The 18413-nt window shown below is 48.1% G+C and overlaps 1 protein-coding gene across 2 annotated transcripts; it reads left to right on the plus strand.

The window, feature by feature from the left end:
• Positions 1-7027: 7027 nt before the first annotated feature.
• Positions 7028-18247, plus strand: LOC125715315 (synuclein-like). Of its 2 annotated transcripts, XM_048986633.1 has the most exons (6): positions 7028-7315; positions 10526-10567; positions 11014-11141; positions 12441-12458; positions 16642-16689; positions 17065-18247. In XM_048986633.1, exons 1-6 carry the CDS (start codon positions 7195-7197, stop codon positions 17071-17073), a joined length of 366 nt encoding a protein of 121 aa, XP_048842590.1. In that variant the 5' UTR covers positions 7028-7194; the 3' UTR covers positions 17074-18247. The 2 variants fall into 2 exon arrangements, with proteins under 2 accessions (XP_048842590.1, XP_048842591.1); XM_048986634.1 differs by lacking the exon at positions 12441-12458 and having other exon boundaries at positions 7029-7315.
• The last annotated feature ends 166 nt before the right edge of the window (positions 18248-18413 follow it).

The raw sequence follows: 18413 nt of genomic DNA on the forward strand, positions 1-18413 counted from the left end.
CTTGTGCTGTGTTTTTGGTTCAGCAGGAAGACCACCTTCAGCTTTCAACGGTGTGGCAAAGTTGTGGCAGTTTGCTTGTTAAGTTTGGCACCAGCTACCCCTCCTGGGATTGGAACCTACAATGAGATGGCTTCGCCGGTTACCCCCGGTGCCTCCTGGATAATCTGATGCATCGCTGCCTTGGCTGATGTGGATTTGCCTGCTGTTTATTTGAATCAATTCCGAGAAATTGAGTTGTGATTCCAGGAATGTTTGCCTTTCTGGGGGCTCTTGGTTGGCTTGGGGGGGGAGGGGTGGATATTGATTTTTATCTTGGGCTGGATTAAATTTCGTCAGATCCAGAATGGCATTTCTTGCTGATGTCCGTCTGGATCGGGCACCCTGCTGGCCGTACACTGGGCCAGAGTTTTATCCTGTTGACCATTTTAACGCCGTGTGACTGGCCTGGTTCTGGTGTGGTCTCCCCTGAAGCTCATCACCGTGGTCTGGTCATACGGAACATCAACCCCTGCCTCCTTTGAGGGAAATGGCCGTCTTGAGTTCACGGTTTCCTTCCACATCTCGCCACGGCGCAACCATCTCATCACTTCCTGTCTCAGCCAGGCTGTGTCTTCTCCGAAAGCCAGAGCCCCTGTGTGTGTACAGGAGCAAAAGGACTGCATGAACGCAGGCAGCAGCCACATGGAGGACATTCCCGAGCAGTGTTTCCAGAATCACAGGTGACTGGTGACGTTACGTAAACGGCGTGGGGTGGTTGGATGCAAGGTTCTGCATTTTTATTCTGTACTGGAATGTTAAGCAGGTTAATTATGGGGTTAGATGTGAACATCCACACAGCACCACTGCATTGGGTCAGTCATGCAGAGAGCCAGGGACACCGTCCGTGTGACACATGTGGCCTGGCCTGCTGCGGCTAGGCTACATGCCCTGATCACGCTAATCCAGGGAAGCCGACACACGCGCCTGGCATGACGCTCACGCTTACACACACACACACACACATACAGGAAATTTTATAGCAGATTTGTGTCATTTCATCATACCACATCAAAAACAGTGGGGCAGTTTGCAAACCCTGCAGACTATTTACAAGGTAAAAAAAAAAAAAAAACTTGCATACAAGTATGTGCATGTGTGAGCAGGCTTGTCTCGAATCTCGAAGATCTCACTCCAGCCAGATAACCGATGTTGGCGACGTCGCAAACCCTGTGGCTGAGAGATGATCGGAACCAGAATTTGGCATGGTGTGTCGGTGAAGTCACAAGAATGTAAATAAAAATAACAGTAAACAGTTATATAGCAATGAAACACTACATACAATGGGGTCATCATCTCTGCTCTAGAGGAAATTTCAGTTGAAACACGGGACAAAATCAGCAATTATGGTCGCCGAGTCACCGGCAGCTCGCGTTTTGATGTCTCTCGTATTTATCAGAGAGCATGTCCGTGGTTTGGCCTCCTCGTCCCTGTGATGATTCAAAGTTCTGTTTGTCACTCAGTCATAGTCAAGAAAACGATGTATTAACAAACATTAAATGGTAATCGTGAGAATGGCGACGTAAGGGACCTTAAAGCAGAGTCTGACTATGGACCCAGCAGTAGGTTGAGCACTAGCTAAGCAGATTTCCAGCTTTTTGGTAACGTCACCTGCGGCTTCTGGAACCTTCTGTGACACCTGGACCACCTGCAGGTGGCTGCTCCGTGAGTCATGAGTCTGGCTCCTTTGCCGCATCCTGCGTCACCCAAGTAAACAGGATGTGACCAAACCTTCATTCTCGCCACTGAAGGAATCTTACCCACAGAGGCTCTGTTTGGTCACTGGTGTTTGTGGATTTGGATTCTCCGTACTGGCTGCTTGTATGAGAACACAGGAAGAGGCCAATTCAGAATCCACAGTCTCCTCCCCCTAACTCAAAGCGCCTCGGTTTCTCCAAACTCCTCTCATTGGGCTTCTCCTTCAGGCTATGCGGCCATGTTTTCCTAAAGGGACTCCTGAATTAGTAAGCAGCTCGAGATGGCATTACACTGGCGCAGTGTCGTTGTGTAACTACATGCAGAGCTCACATATTTAGGTATATTATTATGTCACTTCATGTTATATTTATGGACATTTAAACATCGTACCGCAAGCAGTCTGGGCATTTTTCATTCAGACAAAATATACAGCAGTACAGAAATCAGCCATGTTAACATAAGATCCTTTCTGTTACGTTTCCTTAGTGCTGAGCTTAAGTAGCTATATTACTTGATGCATTTAATCTTAGTATATTTTATACGCGCCCCTTTACACAAGCTTAATGTGTGACTGTAATTCTCTAATGGAGCCGCTCATTCTGACATCATAGGTCCTGTGTCAGCCGCCCGTTTCTCCGCGGTCTGCGGCTGCAGATCCAGAGCAGTACTATCCAGATCCTTCCATCCTTAGCCATGTGGACTCTGAGTGCTGACGTCAGGTTCATTCTGTGGCCAGCAGGTGGAGCCATAATTGCACTTAAAATACCAAGACCTCTTTTTTTACGGTCACAACAACGCAGCTGGCCGATGAGAAAATGTCCCACCGCCGATTAGAGACATGGTGACTGGAGAAACATTCAGAGGCACGTCTTTATGTGCACTTACATTTTTGGATTTGTAGTTAAACCCCGGTGACTAAGTACCATCCAGCAGCCTCAGCTGATACTGTAAAAAATTGAATTTGGCCCTAATGTGTTAATTTTCCATCATTTATACAGATAAAGCCAAAAATATTTCTGTTGAGTACCCAGATGTGGTCCTCCGCTCCTTTTTGTGAAAAGGACAGATGTTCTGGCATCCATAATGTTATCCAGCTAATGTTACCCATAATGTTATCCGGCTAATGTTATCCATAATGTTATCCGGCTAATGTTATCCATAATGTTATCCAGCTGTTATCCATAATGTTATCCATAATGTTATCCAGCTAATGTTACCCATAATGTTATCCGGCTAATGTTATCCATAATGTTATCCGGCTAATGTTATCCATAATGTTATCCGGCTAATGTTACCCATAATATTATCCAGCTAATGTTACCCATAATATTATCCAGCTAATGTTACCCATAATGTTATCCAGCTAATGATATCCATAATGTTATCCAGCTAATGTTATCCATAATGTTATCCAGCTAGCTGGCAGCGGATGATTCACATTTTTGTTCTTACATTAGTTAAGATCTGTGCCACATTGTAGACACTGGCCACCGATTAGGCCGTTATGGGTGACAGGATAGATGTGATACTGGGGATTATGGGTAATGGGTTCTGTGCAGACACACGCGCTGCTACGGCTTTTGCTTGCACGGTCCACATTTATTCCTTTCTTTGGTGGCTGTGGTTTGGCAGGTTGCTCAGTGGTTACAGGTTACAGAAATAGTGGATGCATGTTTACCCTGATCTCCATCTTTAATGCACAATATCTGTTTACTTATTCCCGTTGCCCTGGGTGGAGGTGTCTGCAGAGTGACTACCTGTCACTGGGGTATTTATACACAGGCTTCTGTCATGGGCCTGCCTTTGCATTACTATAGGCATGACTGCCCCCTGTTGGACCGTGACACTGTATCAAAACAGAAGCATCTGTCCTATAGATTTGCACTTTTATACAAGAACTCAGCCAAACGCTGGGATTTGAACTGACAGCCTTCTGAACCATGGCACAGATTCCTGCCACACGCCGCCCCCGACTCTGGGGTCAGTGCCAGCGAAAAGCCTTTTGCATCGAGACGAGCATATCCCATTGCGGAGCTGCGCCGTGTGGAATAGGATCCCGACGTGACGTGGGTTTGTTTGTTTGCAGAATAGAGGAGTAACCTTCAGATGAGTTTCCATCAATCATGTTGGGAGGTAAATGGGTCTCTGGGAGGGGGGACCCCGCCCAAATCGCTGGAAAAGACTCTGCAGGGGTTTGACTCAGGGTGCTGTGCCCTCCGCTGACCTCTGTGTTTATTGACAAATTGTATTAAATCATATCTTATGAATCTGACTCCAGCTAGAAAGACGAACGTAACTATCTATACATGCAAATGCTGGCTGCTTGTTTCAGATCTAAATGTATACCTGGATCTTGTAAGCTGCTGAATCCTTTGGCCTGTTTCATCCGAGCGACTCCTCCTTCGCATCTCCTGGCGTCTGCAGCGCTGCCTGTCGGGGGTCTGAGCTGTGCTGGCGGTCTTTTCGTCAGCCGGGGAACAAGCAGCATTAAGGTATAGACCCCCAACCCCCACCCAACAGCAGCTACAGATCATCATTCTGCCTCATCGCCCCGCCGCTGTCTCGCTTTTGGGTCTTATGGGAGTGGGGAAGAGGCAGATATTCACCCAATCCCCTTTGTGTCTGTAATAATGGAGGCGGGACAAGGCTGTGCCTAGCAAAGCTCCTGCCAATGGGCTGCTTCCTTCAGCACAGATCGGTTGGCTTGAGATCAGTACTGCAGAGCAGAATTGTGCTACGAAAAGCGCTGGACACAGATGGGGGCAGGTGTGGTGGTGGGGGGGGGGGGGGTTATTTATAGCAGCTTCATCCATGATCCCGAGGCCTCACCCCAACCCCTCCTGCATTCCCAAGGCTGGTTCTTACTCCCTTGCTTAGCGACAGGGGCCCTTTCAGCATGAAGACGGGGGGGGATGGGGGCTTCTCTCACAGTTTCATAATTTGATTTGACCTGTAGTGCAGTGCTGCGCTGGGGGAGGGGGCTTCTCTCGCAGTTTCACAATCTGATTTGACCTGTAGTGCAGTGCCGCGCTGGGGGAGGGGGCTTCTCTCGCAGTTTCACAATCTGATTTGACCTGTAGTGCAGTGCCGCGCTGGGGGAGGGGGCTTCTCTCGCAGTTTCACAATCTGATTTGACCTGTAGTGCAGTGCCGCGCTGGGGGAGGGGGCTTCTCTCGCAGTTTCACAATTTGATTTGACCTGTAGTGCAGTGCTGCGCTGGGGGAGGGGGCTTCTCTTGCAGTTTCATAATTTGATTTGACCTGTAGTGCAGTGCTGCGCTGGGGGAGGGGGCTTCTCTCGCAGTTTCACAATCTGATTTGACCTGTAGTGCAGTGCCGCGATGTGTTTGTTCCACACGCTCGTGTCCGGTGAACCGCTCTGCCGCCGTCCGCTCTGTCTGACTTATAATGACACTTCAATCGATCTGAATGAAAACCTGAATGAATGTGGTGCATCGTCACAGTCAGGTTTTACTGATGGGCTTGGCAGGAGAATGAAAATAAACACACAAGGGCGAATAAGGGCTCTGATGGCATCGTTTGCATCAGCTTCACCCAATGGACAAGCTCCTTCCATCCACCAAGATAGGGAATAATTGTGTTGCTGCAAACCCACCCCATGTGTGCCTTCTCATTTAGGTGTGATGTGGTACTAATCCCCTGGGTGGTGCCATGCCCCCTGTGACCTTGAGCACTGAAAGCTTCCTCACCAGCTCTTATGCCTCCGCTCTGGGGAGGAGCACAAGTGGGCAATATCAGTGACACGGATCTTATTGAGAGGTTTCATCTGTGTCGGTGATGCTCAAAGTTTTATGCAGTGATTAAAGAGCATGTCCTGGAAGGGAATTTATAGTGATGAGGGGGTGTAAACTCTCCAGTGTGGTTGAGGGTTGGACTTCCTGCATGGGGGGGCTACTCTTTCACTGTGTAGCAGCTGAACCTCCTGTTTCTAACATGCTTTAGCACGGAGCTGCAGGGACTGCAGGGAGGGTTGTGTCTTTCATAGTCAGATGTCGGCAGGCTCTGCAAATGTGCATGTTAGGGTCGCCCCCCAGCCCCCACCCCGTCCACTGCTCCCCAGCGCCCTGATTCATGGGCCCCCCAGGGGGAGGCGATCAATGAGCCGCCTCAGGTGAAGGAAGCTACCGCCGGCTGCAAATGAGAAACCTGGCCAATCAGGGGGCCACATGGGGAGGGCAGTGGGGGCTGGTGCAGGAATGGGGGGGGGGGGGGTACAGCAGATGGGGATTAAATGCTGAGATAGGAATGTGAGGAACACGGGATACTTGGACCTGGTTACGGAACCAGGAGTATGACTCAGCTGTCCTCCAAGACGCCTTCACAAAGCGGGACTCCGCTGTCCTGCCTGCTGATAGGGGCTCGTGATCCGGAGTCGGGCAACGTTCCTGCGTCACACATACTCTCTGACCAGGGACACCACAGCCAGCCTCCCTTCAGGGAAGCTGAGGCACTGGTTGGTCCTGGTGTGCAGAGGAGATGATGCGGGCTGCACCGGCAGCTCCTCTTCCCGGTGTCAGGACAGTTTGGTGTGTGTGGAGGGAGGATGTCCCGCCTCCATGACATCAGAAGCCGCCAGTGCCTGGCAGGCATAAAGATACTCAAATTGTTGCCTTTATTTACAAAAGGGCTCCTTCTCTGTGTTTATAATGAAACAGTGGATGGTAGCACCTTCATTTTAATGGAAGGTTTTTGCAGAAGACACAGTTCTCTCTTCACGCCTTTCCTTTCTCCTTATAGCTCTGCAGTGCTTTTTGCAAATAAAACTGGCGGCCGTGCGGGACGCCGGCATGACCGCGCACAGTCCGCAGCCTCCGCAGCCAGATGTTGGCTCATTCCTGTTTTTTTTTTTTTTTTTATGCCTGAGTGATGATGTCAGTACATGAGCCGAGATGCTTTGGCACCTTAAAAAGCAGATCGGGACACCCTGCACACTCCCACCAGGATGCTGGGCGCCTCACGTGCAGCCAGTCAGCGCCACGCCGCAGGGCTGTGTTTCTGCGCCCTCTGCGTGTCTCTGTACTGGGGGGAGGGGAGGCTGCAGTCTGATTTAAATACTCAGCAGCTCCCAGCATCTCTGCATCCCGACTCCTCGTCCCTCTCTCTCTCTCTCTCTCTCTCTCTCTCTCTCTCTCTCCTCCCCGTGTTGCTTACCCATTTGCTCACTCCTCGACGTCCTGGTGGAGAGGTACACCAGGCTGTCAGCTGTTCTCTCTCTCTCTCTCTCTCTCTCTCGCTCGCTCTCCCCCCCCGCCCCCCCCACCTCTCTCTCTCTCTCTCGCACGGAGCTGCAGCAGCAGCAGATCCGTGCAGGCAAACGCACCAGCACAGACTCGCGGTGACACTCAGACTCAGACAGTGACTCCTCGTCCCACCGTCTGCCTTTCGCCTCCACAGTTTCACCAGCTTCCCGTGGGACCAGCACTGCCCTCCTCCATCCAGGATGGATGTACTGATGAAGGGATTCTCCACGGTCAAGGAAGGCGTCGTGGCTGCCGCGGAGAAGACCAAGGCGGGAGTGGAGGAGGCAGCCGCCAAGACCAAAGAGGGGGTCCTCTATGTAGGTAAGGAGCAGTCAACAGAGCGGGGGGGAGGGGGGTCGAAAGGTTGAGGAAAGGTGTGCAGGACAGTAACGTGGTCACCTCAACAATGATCTTTCCATCAGGAACAAAGCAGGTCCACCTTCACCTCCACCCCCCCGAGTAGCTCCCCCTCGCGTATTAATGGGTCTGGTATGTGGGTCTCCAGCAGGTGCGAGAAGTAGGACTGAGGAAGAAGGAAGAAGAGGAGTGCTGGTTATTTTTGGAACATGCAGTCACATGACCCAGGATGCAGTGTGTTAGGCTCCTGTGTTTATACCAGTCGCAGGTGTACTATCATCCTGCAAAGCCACCATCCAAAGCCTGGCTTTACAGTGCAGGGAGAACTGCTCTGAGATCAGAGCTCAGGGTTTAGGGATGTTGTGCAGGGCCAGGGCAGGATGGACTGTGCTGCACTGCAGTGAGGGATCGAGGAACATCGCTAGCTGGGTGCTTCACGCTCCTGACTTGGCTCCTGCATCGCATGCTGGTAACATCCTGTTTTCCGCCCCAGTGCACCCTGCCGGGGGGACACAGAGTCCGAGCTCAGAAGCGCAGCACGACACACACACACTCGCACACACACCAGTGCGTCACTGCGGCAGGATCCCCACATCAGAAGACTGACACTGCCCCCTGGTGGACACACCCATGAAGCGTTTGTGTTTTACCAGCTCAATGCTGTGACTGTGGCTTTATGGTCTTTCTGAGGTGGGGGGGAGAGAGACATGAAGGAGAACATTTCATCGCAGAATGTACCGCTTCTACTTTAAAGTTGTCTCAGGAGGCGACCCCCCCACCCCCCCGCCCATCACCTACGGGTGGGGGTGGGGCAGGGGGAGGCAAACCGTACATGTCATGGAGCCATGTGACCGGCAGGGCTCAGGATGTGTTATTAACTGCAGCCTGGATTGGCAGCTGTGTCTCTGCGGGGGGGGGGGGGGGGGGGGGCAGGGACTGGGGGGGGCTCAGCAGCTGTCAGTAGAGTCTCGCAGCCCAGACCGAGGCCCAGGGGCCACCGCCTCCGTTCCTTTACGCCCCTGCTCATCAGGACACGGTAAACGGCGTGAGGAATGCAAAGGGTGCTGGGTACTCAGTATTACAGCTAAACATGTTACACTGAATTACAGCATGTCCTAAGGAGGTCATCGTAAAACAAAATGGTACATTAAATTATTTAATCTTAATTAGTAATATGTCCCTGTTGGTGAATTTAATGGTAATGTAATGACTGGTGTGGCCCCAGACCTGAGTCTCAAGGTGACGTCAGGGTCACCTCTGTGAGGGGGCGGGGCTTGGATACCGCAACGCGCCGTGCCATAAGAATCGGGGGGGGGGGGGGGGGGTATGTTTTTCTCCTAAACAGAATAACGTCACACATGACACTTGCGTGCGTAGACGTAGCTCACTGGTTACGATGAATGAGGTCAGCCATCACAAACAGCCATTTTCGGAGGCAAAACCTGGGTCTGTGGTCTCTCACTCTCTCTTACTGCTTTCTTCTCTCTCTCCCTTTTCCAATTCCCTCCATCCCGTTCAAGCCACTTGCATAATTTAATTGAATTTTAATTATTGGGGGTAGGGCAGTCTCAGTAAAAACATAGACGAGCAAAAAGGCAGCCACATCGCGAAGCTGCATTCTGCCCCCCGGAGACCGTCCGTCCTGCCCGCATCCCCTTCCGATCCCCCTCTGCAGCTCCCATGACGACAATGCTACTTGCTCCAGAGGTGTAGGGAGAGACACAGCCCTACGGAAACACAGACATGCACACGCACTCGCCGAACGCAGCAAAGCTGGGTCGGAACCACTCACAGTGTGCTCAGCTATGTCTCTGGGTATACTGACACTGGGACCGATGGACAGGTCCTGTCCTCCATTTGGTAATGCCACAACCAGGTCAGTCCCAGTCTGCTCTCTGAGTTGATAAGCTAGCCCAGTGTTTCCCAGTCTGGTCCTCCAGGATCCGCAGACAGTGCATGTTTTTGTTTTGATGAGGAAGCAAAAATGTGTACTGCTTGGCAGGGAGCTGGGAGGGAGCAAAAACATGGACCGTCAGTGGGTCCCCGGTTGGAAAACACAGAACTAACCAGTCAAAAAAAAAACAGTTTGTTTAGCTGTGTGTGTAAAAGGCCGTAATTAGAAAGATGAAATCACACTTTCAGTCTCTGCTATTCAGAGTGAATGATGAACCTCACAAACATTGTTAGCCAGATGTTAATATGCAGTTATATCTGTGTCTAAAACAAAGCTAAGTCAAAGGTAATTATCTGGCCTTTGTCTTAACGACCTGCTGGTGTTTCTGTAGGCGTATTAACAGGCAGACACCACAAACGTGCACTCAGATGTCATATCAGGCCAGTGATGATTCTTTGCCATGTGATGGTGAATGAGGCCAGCAGCAGGAATATGAGATAATGATATAATTACAGTGCCGGAGCTGGCAGGTGTGGCATGATCATTATGGGCCTGTTAGTTACTGCAGACAGACTTGGGTGTTTCCTTTAGTGCTGATGGCCTGGGGCAGAAAAGGAGGCCCGTGTTGCCCAGGCCGAGGTGGGGGTCCACCTCCCATTCAGTGGGACGTCACAAATCCAGTGATGGAATGATGTAGAATTGTTGTCTAACATTACAGAAAACAGCCCGTTTTAAACCACTGAAACGTAAGTAAAATGACAGTAAATCTGTAAATTTAATTTTAGAAATCTGCCGTTCTCTCCCACAGCTTCAAAGCTATTTGTATCCCACTGATTTTTTGCAGATGGAAAAAATTCAGAAATCTCTCCCGAAACCTGCCTCCCTCACTCCCAGTCAGCTTGCATTGATACATGGATTCACAGATAACTAGCTAGTCAATGTCAGCTGACCTTTCCATCACTTAACGAAAGACCCGGCTCAAATATTCATGCTTATTGCTGCATGGTGCTGAGGCAACACCCCACACACTCCTGGTAATCTCCAAGGTTTTATGGCGCTTTCTGCATTTCAGACTGGCACAGTGCACATTGTGGTATGGAATGATGTTACTTCCCAGAGTCTTTAGTTGCAGGACCTGACCTGTGTGCCATTTAATACTCTGGCCTTTGACTTGGTCAAGAAGTCATCTTTTCTAGAGAAAGTTCAACCCCCCCCCCCCCCACTTAGTGCTATACCAAGAAGCTAGAACTTATGCCTTTTCTGTTTTTACTCTGTTGTAGGATCGAAGACAAAGGAAGGAGTGGTATCAAGTGTAAATTCAAGTAAGCACATCCATCACAATGCATTAAACAATGTACTAAGCCATTGTTAAGATACCTTAACACAACTGTGAATACAGCAGGCAATGAACATCACTAAGCAAACAAACTAAACCAGCTTACAAGTCAGGATAAGACTTTACCATTGCATACCTACAAAGAATTTTTGCAGCACAACTCACAGGCAGAAAACCACAGTAACTATGAAGACAGATACACATGAAAACAAGATAGAAGCATTTCTAACGATACACATGAGAAGCATTCAAGGACAAATAAGACAAATTATGGTTAGAAGACGTTGCACAGTCAAGGTGAATTGGATTATAGTATTGCTGCTACCTTGATACAATGCAGTGAGTTATCTCTATAAGTAACGCAAGTAATATAAATGGGTAAAAATGTCAAGAATCGAACTGTAAAAATTTAATCTTGCCCTCTCCTCACAGTGGCTAACAGGGCCACTGAGCAGACTAACATAGTGGGAGACACGGCGGTCGCAGGAGTCAACGACGTGTCCCAGAAAACGATGGAGGGAGTGGAGAACGTGGCAGCGTCCACTGGCCTGGTTAACCCGGTGAGTGTGGAAGCCGCACCCACCGAGCTACTCATCACGGTCCAGCAGGTGGCGCTGTTTGACCACAGGATTTTAGAGTGAGAGCTGCTCAATTTCGCCATAGTTGGTCAAATAGCCCAATATATATTCTAATAGTTAGAACTGAACTCATAATATAAAGCATACTTTCCCCTAGAGCCACTTATATATATATATATAATATAAGTAATATATATATATACAGGCACACACACACATACATTGATAGATTGTTTTCTACAAAACAGTCAGAGAAGATGTCAACTGTAAAGAGTCAACAGGCACAAGTGTTGTTAGGCTGAGCCTCCAGTGAATGACCAGTAATAGGTGCAAGATCACTGGAATCAGAGCTGCACAAAACACTGACTGAAGAATCCGGTAGAGAATCTAGTCGAAAGTTTAAGCGCAAATGACAGTGGAGCATCCAGTAACACCAACTGAAATCATTCTACTGGAATGTTGACGATAACAAGGTCGGGAAGGTCAGTTGTAAAGTGAAGTTAGTTCAGTAGTTCTCAGAAGAGATTGGTCTTAAGATGTTTCTTGAAGACTATGTAATTAAATTAATGTAACTAAAGTAATTGGGTACCTCACTCCACCATTGTGGCACCACATGAGAAAAGCAAGACCTTCCCATGCATTGACGGAACCATTTGGCAATCTTTGCTTATCGTAGAAGATGAGATGGACTGTAGGTCCTTAAAGAGCAACTTGATGCAGGTAGGTGCCATCCCAAAAAATGATACAAGAACCTATAGAAAGCCGGTGGAGAGAGAGAAGGATGGGGTCTAACATCACAGCACTGCAGCTGACTGACTTTTGAACCACCTGATGTGGTTTCACAGCACATTCTGTAACCCATACCAGCAGGGGGCCATATAGGGGCACGGATGCCCTAGCAGACTCAGGGGGCCCTGCATTCTGAATGATAAGTTCTGATCTTCTTGGTTTTATACAAAGTAAATCTGCAAGACTGAGAGGCACCAAAGAATAGCCAGTCATCTCGCATTACACCAGGGTACTAGCAAACCTCGAAAAGACAGTGTTGATGATCCAAGCTTGACTGTGATGTCATGTTTCCTGGTAAGGTTGCCAGGGAAGACACGAAGCTACAATGTTCAGTTGGTGACAGTGATCCCTCTGCCAGGTTCCAAAGTCAGTGAGCCACAGTATATGGGAAACCTAGCAAGAAGCCATGTACAATTTTGTGTTTTCTCTGACCTTCTTGTTTTTAACCCGCTCTTTTATCTTTCTGGCAAAACACTGTGTTGCTGATGACAGGATGAAGCTGTTTATGAGGTGGCTATTCAAAGATGGAGGATGGGGTTGGGGGGAGGGATGAATGCACAGCATGTAGTTTGCAGCTTTTCTCAGCATGTGATGGGGGGTTTGCAATTGTACAGTATGAAATATTGACCTTTGGCTGGTGCCAGTCACTCTCATCAGGGTAGGACAATAATCACCATAGACTGGTATGAATCTCGGGTAAGCCTGTTCCAGATTGCTGTGAATCCCAGGTAAGCTTGTCCCGGATTGCTGCGAATCCCGGGTGAGCTTGACCCGGATTGTTGAGAATCCCGGGTAAGCTTGTCCCGGATTGCTGCGAATCCCGGGTCAGCTTGTCCCGGATTGCTGCGAATCCCGGGTTAGCTTGTCCCGGATTGCTGCGAATCCCGGGTAAGCTTGTCCCGGATTGCTGCGAATCCCGGGTAAGCTTGTCCCGGATTGCTGCAATTGGCAGTTAAGCCCTTCCTGGATTGGTGCATGAGACTTTCTGCAAATGGCTGCAATTTGTAATATTTTGGAACTTTGCATTGACAGTGTGCAAAACATAAACTAACCTTGAAGCAGTGATCTAACTCTCAGTGCTTGTGGGGACTGCATTTATTTTTTCAAACTTATTAAAATAAAAATCCTGCTCTGCCTGGTTCAGAATGTTCCAGCCATAATATTGTGTTACTAATTGTGTCTGAGGGACAAAAACTACTTGTTATTTTTTCTGGGATGAAGGGTGTATGACATTGTCAGTCCCCAGTGGCTCAATCTCAAAAGCTATGACATCATGGATCTTAAAATGCAAAATACTTTACACATACTCATCTTTATTTTGATGACATCTGGAAAGCAATTCAGAAACTACTTTCCTGTTCATCTTCAGGCTCTGTTTGTATCTTCACCCCTGTGAATGGGGCAGACAGTTTCACTGAGGTAAACAACTGCAATAAGGCAAACTGTTTCAGAGTGGGGAGGATGTTGAAGGTGACCTTGAAGGGGAGGAACCAAGCTGTGCAGGATGAGTGCGCTCACGGCCTGGGCAGGGATGTTCTCTCGGAAGTGGAAGCGTGGGACTTTCGGGAGACTACCTCTGGCCAGTTAGTCTACAGTGCTGTTTTGTCCTCTGATTACTGCCCACTGTCTCACTCTCTTTGGGGACAGAACCACTTTGTTATTGCATGTGTGCGAGGGGGAGGAGGCAGCGTGTATGATTGTGAGGGAGCAGAGGTGCGTCAACGCTTCTGTGTGCATCAACATACACCATATCTTTGGGGGGGGGGGGGGTAAATCTGTTGGTAATTAACTTCTGTGTCAATACGGAGCACCCCCCACCACCACTTTGTCATAGCCCCCTCTTATCTAACGTCTTTATACATGTTTTTATTTCTATCTGAGGGAACAGTAATTACTTATTCCAAAAGAGCAGCGATGTGGTGAAGGGTGGTGTGTGTGTGTGTGTGTGTGTGTGTGGATTACTTTTATATTACTTTTTGGGGACCAAATGTCCCCCCCCCCCACAATGTAATAAAAACCTGATTCTTTAATGTTGTCGGAACCATTTTTCAGGTCCCCACGAACATCTGTAAATACAATCAAAAAAGTAAAAATGCCAAAAGTCTTGTATTGCGTTTGGTTACTTATGGTTAAGGTTAGGGCTGGGTGGGGGTTAGGGTTAGGGCTGGGTGGGGGTTAAGGTTAGGGCTGGGTGGGGGTTAGGGTCGTCATGTTGTGATTAGAGTTTTCCCCGTAGAAATTAATGGGGAGTCCCCACAAAGATATAATTACAAATGTGTGTGTGTGTGTGTGTGTGTGGGTGTTTATCGAATGGGGGGGGGGAGGGTGCCCCCTCCATAGTTTTGGTCAACTAGGTTGCTGAAGCAAATTTCCAGTGGGACTTAAAGTCTTAATTTTGCTACCTGAATATGTGCCTGATCGTTTTACAAAAACAGTTTGGGGTTTAAACCGTTATTTTACTGTGTGGCTGCGGGCCTTGTGTTGTGCGTGTGATGCGTGAACAGCGGTGCTACTAACCTGCCACCACAGTGACTCGGCTCCACCTGCTCCACCTGCACTGCAGCCTGTCTCAGGTCCTCTGCTAATGGTTCTAAATCATTCATTTATAAAAGTGAACATTTATTACTCACATTTATGTTATATACATTTTTTCTCTTTTCTTACTAATCGATTAAATGCAATAAACCAATATTAATTACTAATAATTTGTACTTACTACTGCACTAAAATGTTGTTTTACGGTATTAATATTGGACAACATCCAAGAAGCCCCATGTAGCAAGATGAGTGTGATCCCGATCTGGCCCAAATGTTGTTCAGAAATTCAGATCCATGAACTGGATCTGGCCCGGTGTCTTTTTTGCGCAATAGACCAAAACTGGTCCAAAGTCATTTTCTGGATTTGAAAGAGAGAAGGGCCATATATGGGCCAGATTTACATTGAATGTTACCAAATCTGCCACAGAGTCAAAAGTTAAATACAGATGTAGCTCAAATGGGGGCAGTGAGTGGCTTGGTGGGCTAAGTCTCTGTGCCTGTGATTAGAAGTTTGCCGGTACAAGCCCTATCCTCACCAGAGAGCACTGTGCATTAGCTGACCTTGTACTGGGACCCCCTACCCCCCTCCCTCAAGCTATGGGAAGTACAACAGAGTCAGTGAAAAGAAGCCTCTCTGATGTGCAAATAAAGCATGTCTGTTGGTTAAATGTGGTTTAGACTCTTTTGTTTTTCCCCCAGACTGACTAGTTCTGCTCCAGGATCCCTGAGCTATGTGGTTGGTGTGTGGCTCAGTGGAATAAGTCTCTGTGTTTGTGAACAGGAGGTTGCTCGAGCCCCGGCCCCACTGGAATGGTTACGTGTCTGTGGGCCCTTGATCAAGGCCTTTAACCCCCTGCTCTGGGGGGGGGGTGCATGCTGTCTGACTTCATATATATAGAGTAGGTAAGTGATGTATTCTAGTGTAAATGTACAAATAAAAGCTTAAACTCTGTTCCCAGCATCCTGGAGCAAACACCTTAATAAATGCTTTTATTTGCACAAGTACAGCTACACATCTCTTTAGAATATAGGGTCAGTCAGCTAAAGGCCTCATTCAAGGGCCCACAGACATGTAACCATTCCAGTGGGGCTGGGGCTCGAACCAGCAACCTCACGCTCACAAGCACAGGGACTTACACCACTGAGCCACTCACCAGCCACATACGCTAAAGGGGGATTCTGATGCTGAATTAGTCTACAGTGAGTCTGATGCACATTTAACAAACATGCTTTATTTGCACAAGTACATTGGAAGGCTTCTCTTCATTGACTCCATCTCCATAGCATGAGGGTCACAGTGCAGGGTCAGCTAATACATAGCACCTGCTGTTCAGGCCAGGTCTCAAACCTGCAACATTCTGCTCATGCCAGGTCTCAAACCTGCAACCTTCTGCTCACAGGTAGAGAGTTAGCCCACTGAGCCACTCACTGATCTGAATGTAACTTTTCACTCTGTTGCAGACACAGGCCAGATTGGGTATCATTCAGTGTAACAGTGACCCATATACGGTCCTCGTCAGTTTCCAATCCAGAAAGCGGATTCGGACCAGTATTGGTCCGTTGTGCATAAGGACACCAGGCCAGATCTGGTTTGCGGGTTTTACTCCAAATGACCATTTTAATATTAAGGAGACTTTCTGATGTACAGAATTCGGTGCCCATGTTAATGGCCACCAGTTCGCCATTATTTAATTTGGTTTAATTTATTTAAGATTAATTTCTCCTTTACGAGTTACAGCTCATGTATTTCACTGAACTGTGGAATACCCGCTTGAAGCAGAATTCTACCCGCATGCTTAAAAATCCCTGAAATTAACTGAAATTGTGTATTGTACTTAATGTGGCATGACCTTGCAGCATCTTGCAATGCCTTCTACTAGTACGAAAGAGACACACCAACCCTGACACATGACAAATCCTGTCTACACGTATTAACGGCCTGCTGTCTAACACCTGAGTGGAATAACCCATGTGAGTCTGGGAATCATTGCTGCTGCTTGCTGGTGCTGTAAGAGCACTAGAGCTGCCCTGAGTTGGAGAACCAAACGAGGTTCAGCTTTCTGCATGTTAGCGTGACACACGGCAACATGCACCTGACTGTTCTGGCGGAACCTACCGCTGCTAACGCTAACACCGCCTGTCTCTATGTCTGCAGAGTGACTTTTCTCAAGGAGGGGGTGCCATGGAACAGGGGGGTGATGAGGTAAGTAGGAGGGAGCAGACAGCAGCAGAAGCAACTCAGCTCTGATCGAGGTTCAAAACCATTTAGAAATGATTTTGCTTAACCCAGTAGCACATGTTTCCATTCATTCAATAACTGTGACAGGGACACTTTCATTGTTAATTGCAAAACTCCATTGAGACCATGGAACTCTGATAGCGCTTATTTCTATATTTCTGGCTCTGTTCAGCTGTTTAATTACAGACATATATATGTGTATATTTTTGCTATAAAATATGTTACTATATTTTAATGCAACAAAAGTAGAGTATGTTTGAAACATGAGGAAATTTACAAAACTCACAACAGAACTTAAAAAATCTGTCTCTCTCTCTGCCTCTTTCCTTCACCACCCAGGGATATTAATCCTATGGCTGAGGACAAGCAACACCCAGCCCCATCTCTCAGCACCACTGTCCACCACTGAGACACAAACTTTTACCAACATTTTTTTGTGACCGAGAATCAGAGAGACCATCCCAGCCCCGTAGACCCGTAACCCCGCCCACTCCCTCATCCAGTGTTAGTATCTCACGTATCGTGTTGTCGTCGCTCACACACTTTGACCCCGTCGCCTTGGCAGCGGTCTCCTCACACGTACGCACGCACAAACAAACACAAACAAGCGCCCCACAGTCCATCTCCTGTCTTAGACTGGGGGCCTAAATGCTACATTCCAGTCCGCAGTAGAGAGAACTGGGCGGTTCCTATACATCCAGTGGGGCCCCTTCTATTCTTCATCTTGGACGTGTACCGTTGTGCTGGACATCTTCCTGCTTATCTTATTAGCATTAGTGTGACATTCCCTGTGCATTTGTGCATATAATTCATACTCATTAGCCTCAGATAAGGTTAGTAGGTTGAGGCCCAGCTGTCTGCCACTCACACCTGGCCACCAAACACCATACAGGTCAGTGGTTAGGGGGAGGGCCCCCTCTCCTGAGTGTGGAGGCCGTGAGAGATTCTTCTCCCATCTGATGTCTTACATCTCCTCGTCTTTTGATGCATCACACGGAAGAAGATGAAGGGCTGGAGAAAAGGGCATAGCAGCATGTCTTCATGGGGCAGAAAGGAAAGAGGAATGGATGAAGGTCAGTAGCATAACGTGGGAGGGGGTGGGTTTTGGCTAATGGCACATTATCAAGAGGAGTGTGTCATGGAGAAGAAACAGTGGCAAGAAGAGAGGTAGAAGGGAGCACAGCCACCTGAAATAAATCTGCTACACCATCAACTCTTCAGCCCTACCTCACCCGGCCCCTTCCTCATGTGTAGTGTGAGTGAGGAGAACTGGCTTTTCTGCAACCCATAAATCAACGGGTTAATTATGCCTCAGCAGTTCGATCCTTCACCCCACCTCCCACCATCTATGTTCCGTCATAAGGGACACACGCATGCGGCACCCCACGGCCATGGAGAACACGCTAAACCTCACGCACAGCAACATGCCCACACTCACACATCCGCCGTGTGTACATCGGCATCCAGGCTGATTTTATAAACAATACCAGTTAATTAAAGATAATTTTCTTGAAACCCAGAACCAGTGTCGTTTTCTTTCTCTGCATTCCAACAAAATTATGATGCTTCGATTTGTTATTTTATTAGATATCTTCTTACATGAGAAAACCAGAAACTGTTTTACTGTGGTAACAAAAGTTCAAACACATGCCCAAAAATGGGCATATCCAAGTAAGGCAGACTTGGGG

Source organism: Brienomyrus brachyistius, chromosome 20 (assembly GCF_023856365.1).
Source record: "Brienomyrus brachyistius isolate T26 chromosome 20, BBRACH_0.4, whole genome shotgun sequence".
NCBI classification, from domain to species: Eukaryota; Metazoa; Chordata; class Actinopteri; order Osteoglossiformes; family Mormyridae; genus Brienomyrus; species Brienomyrus brachyistius.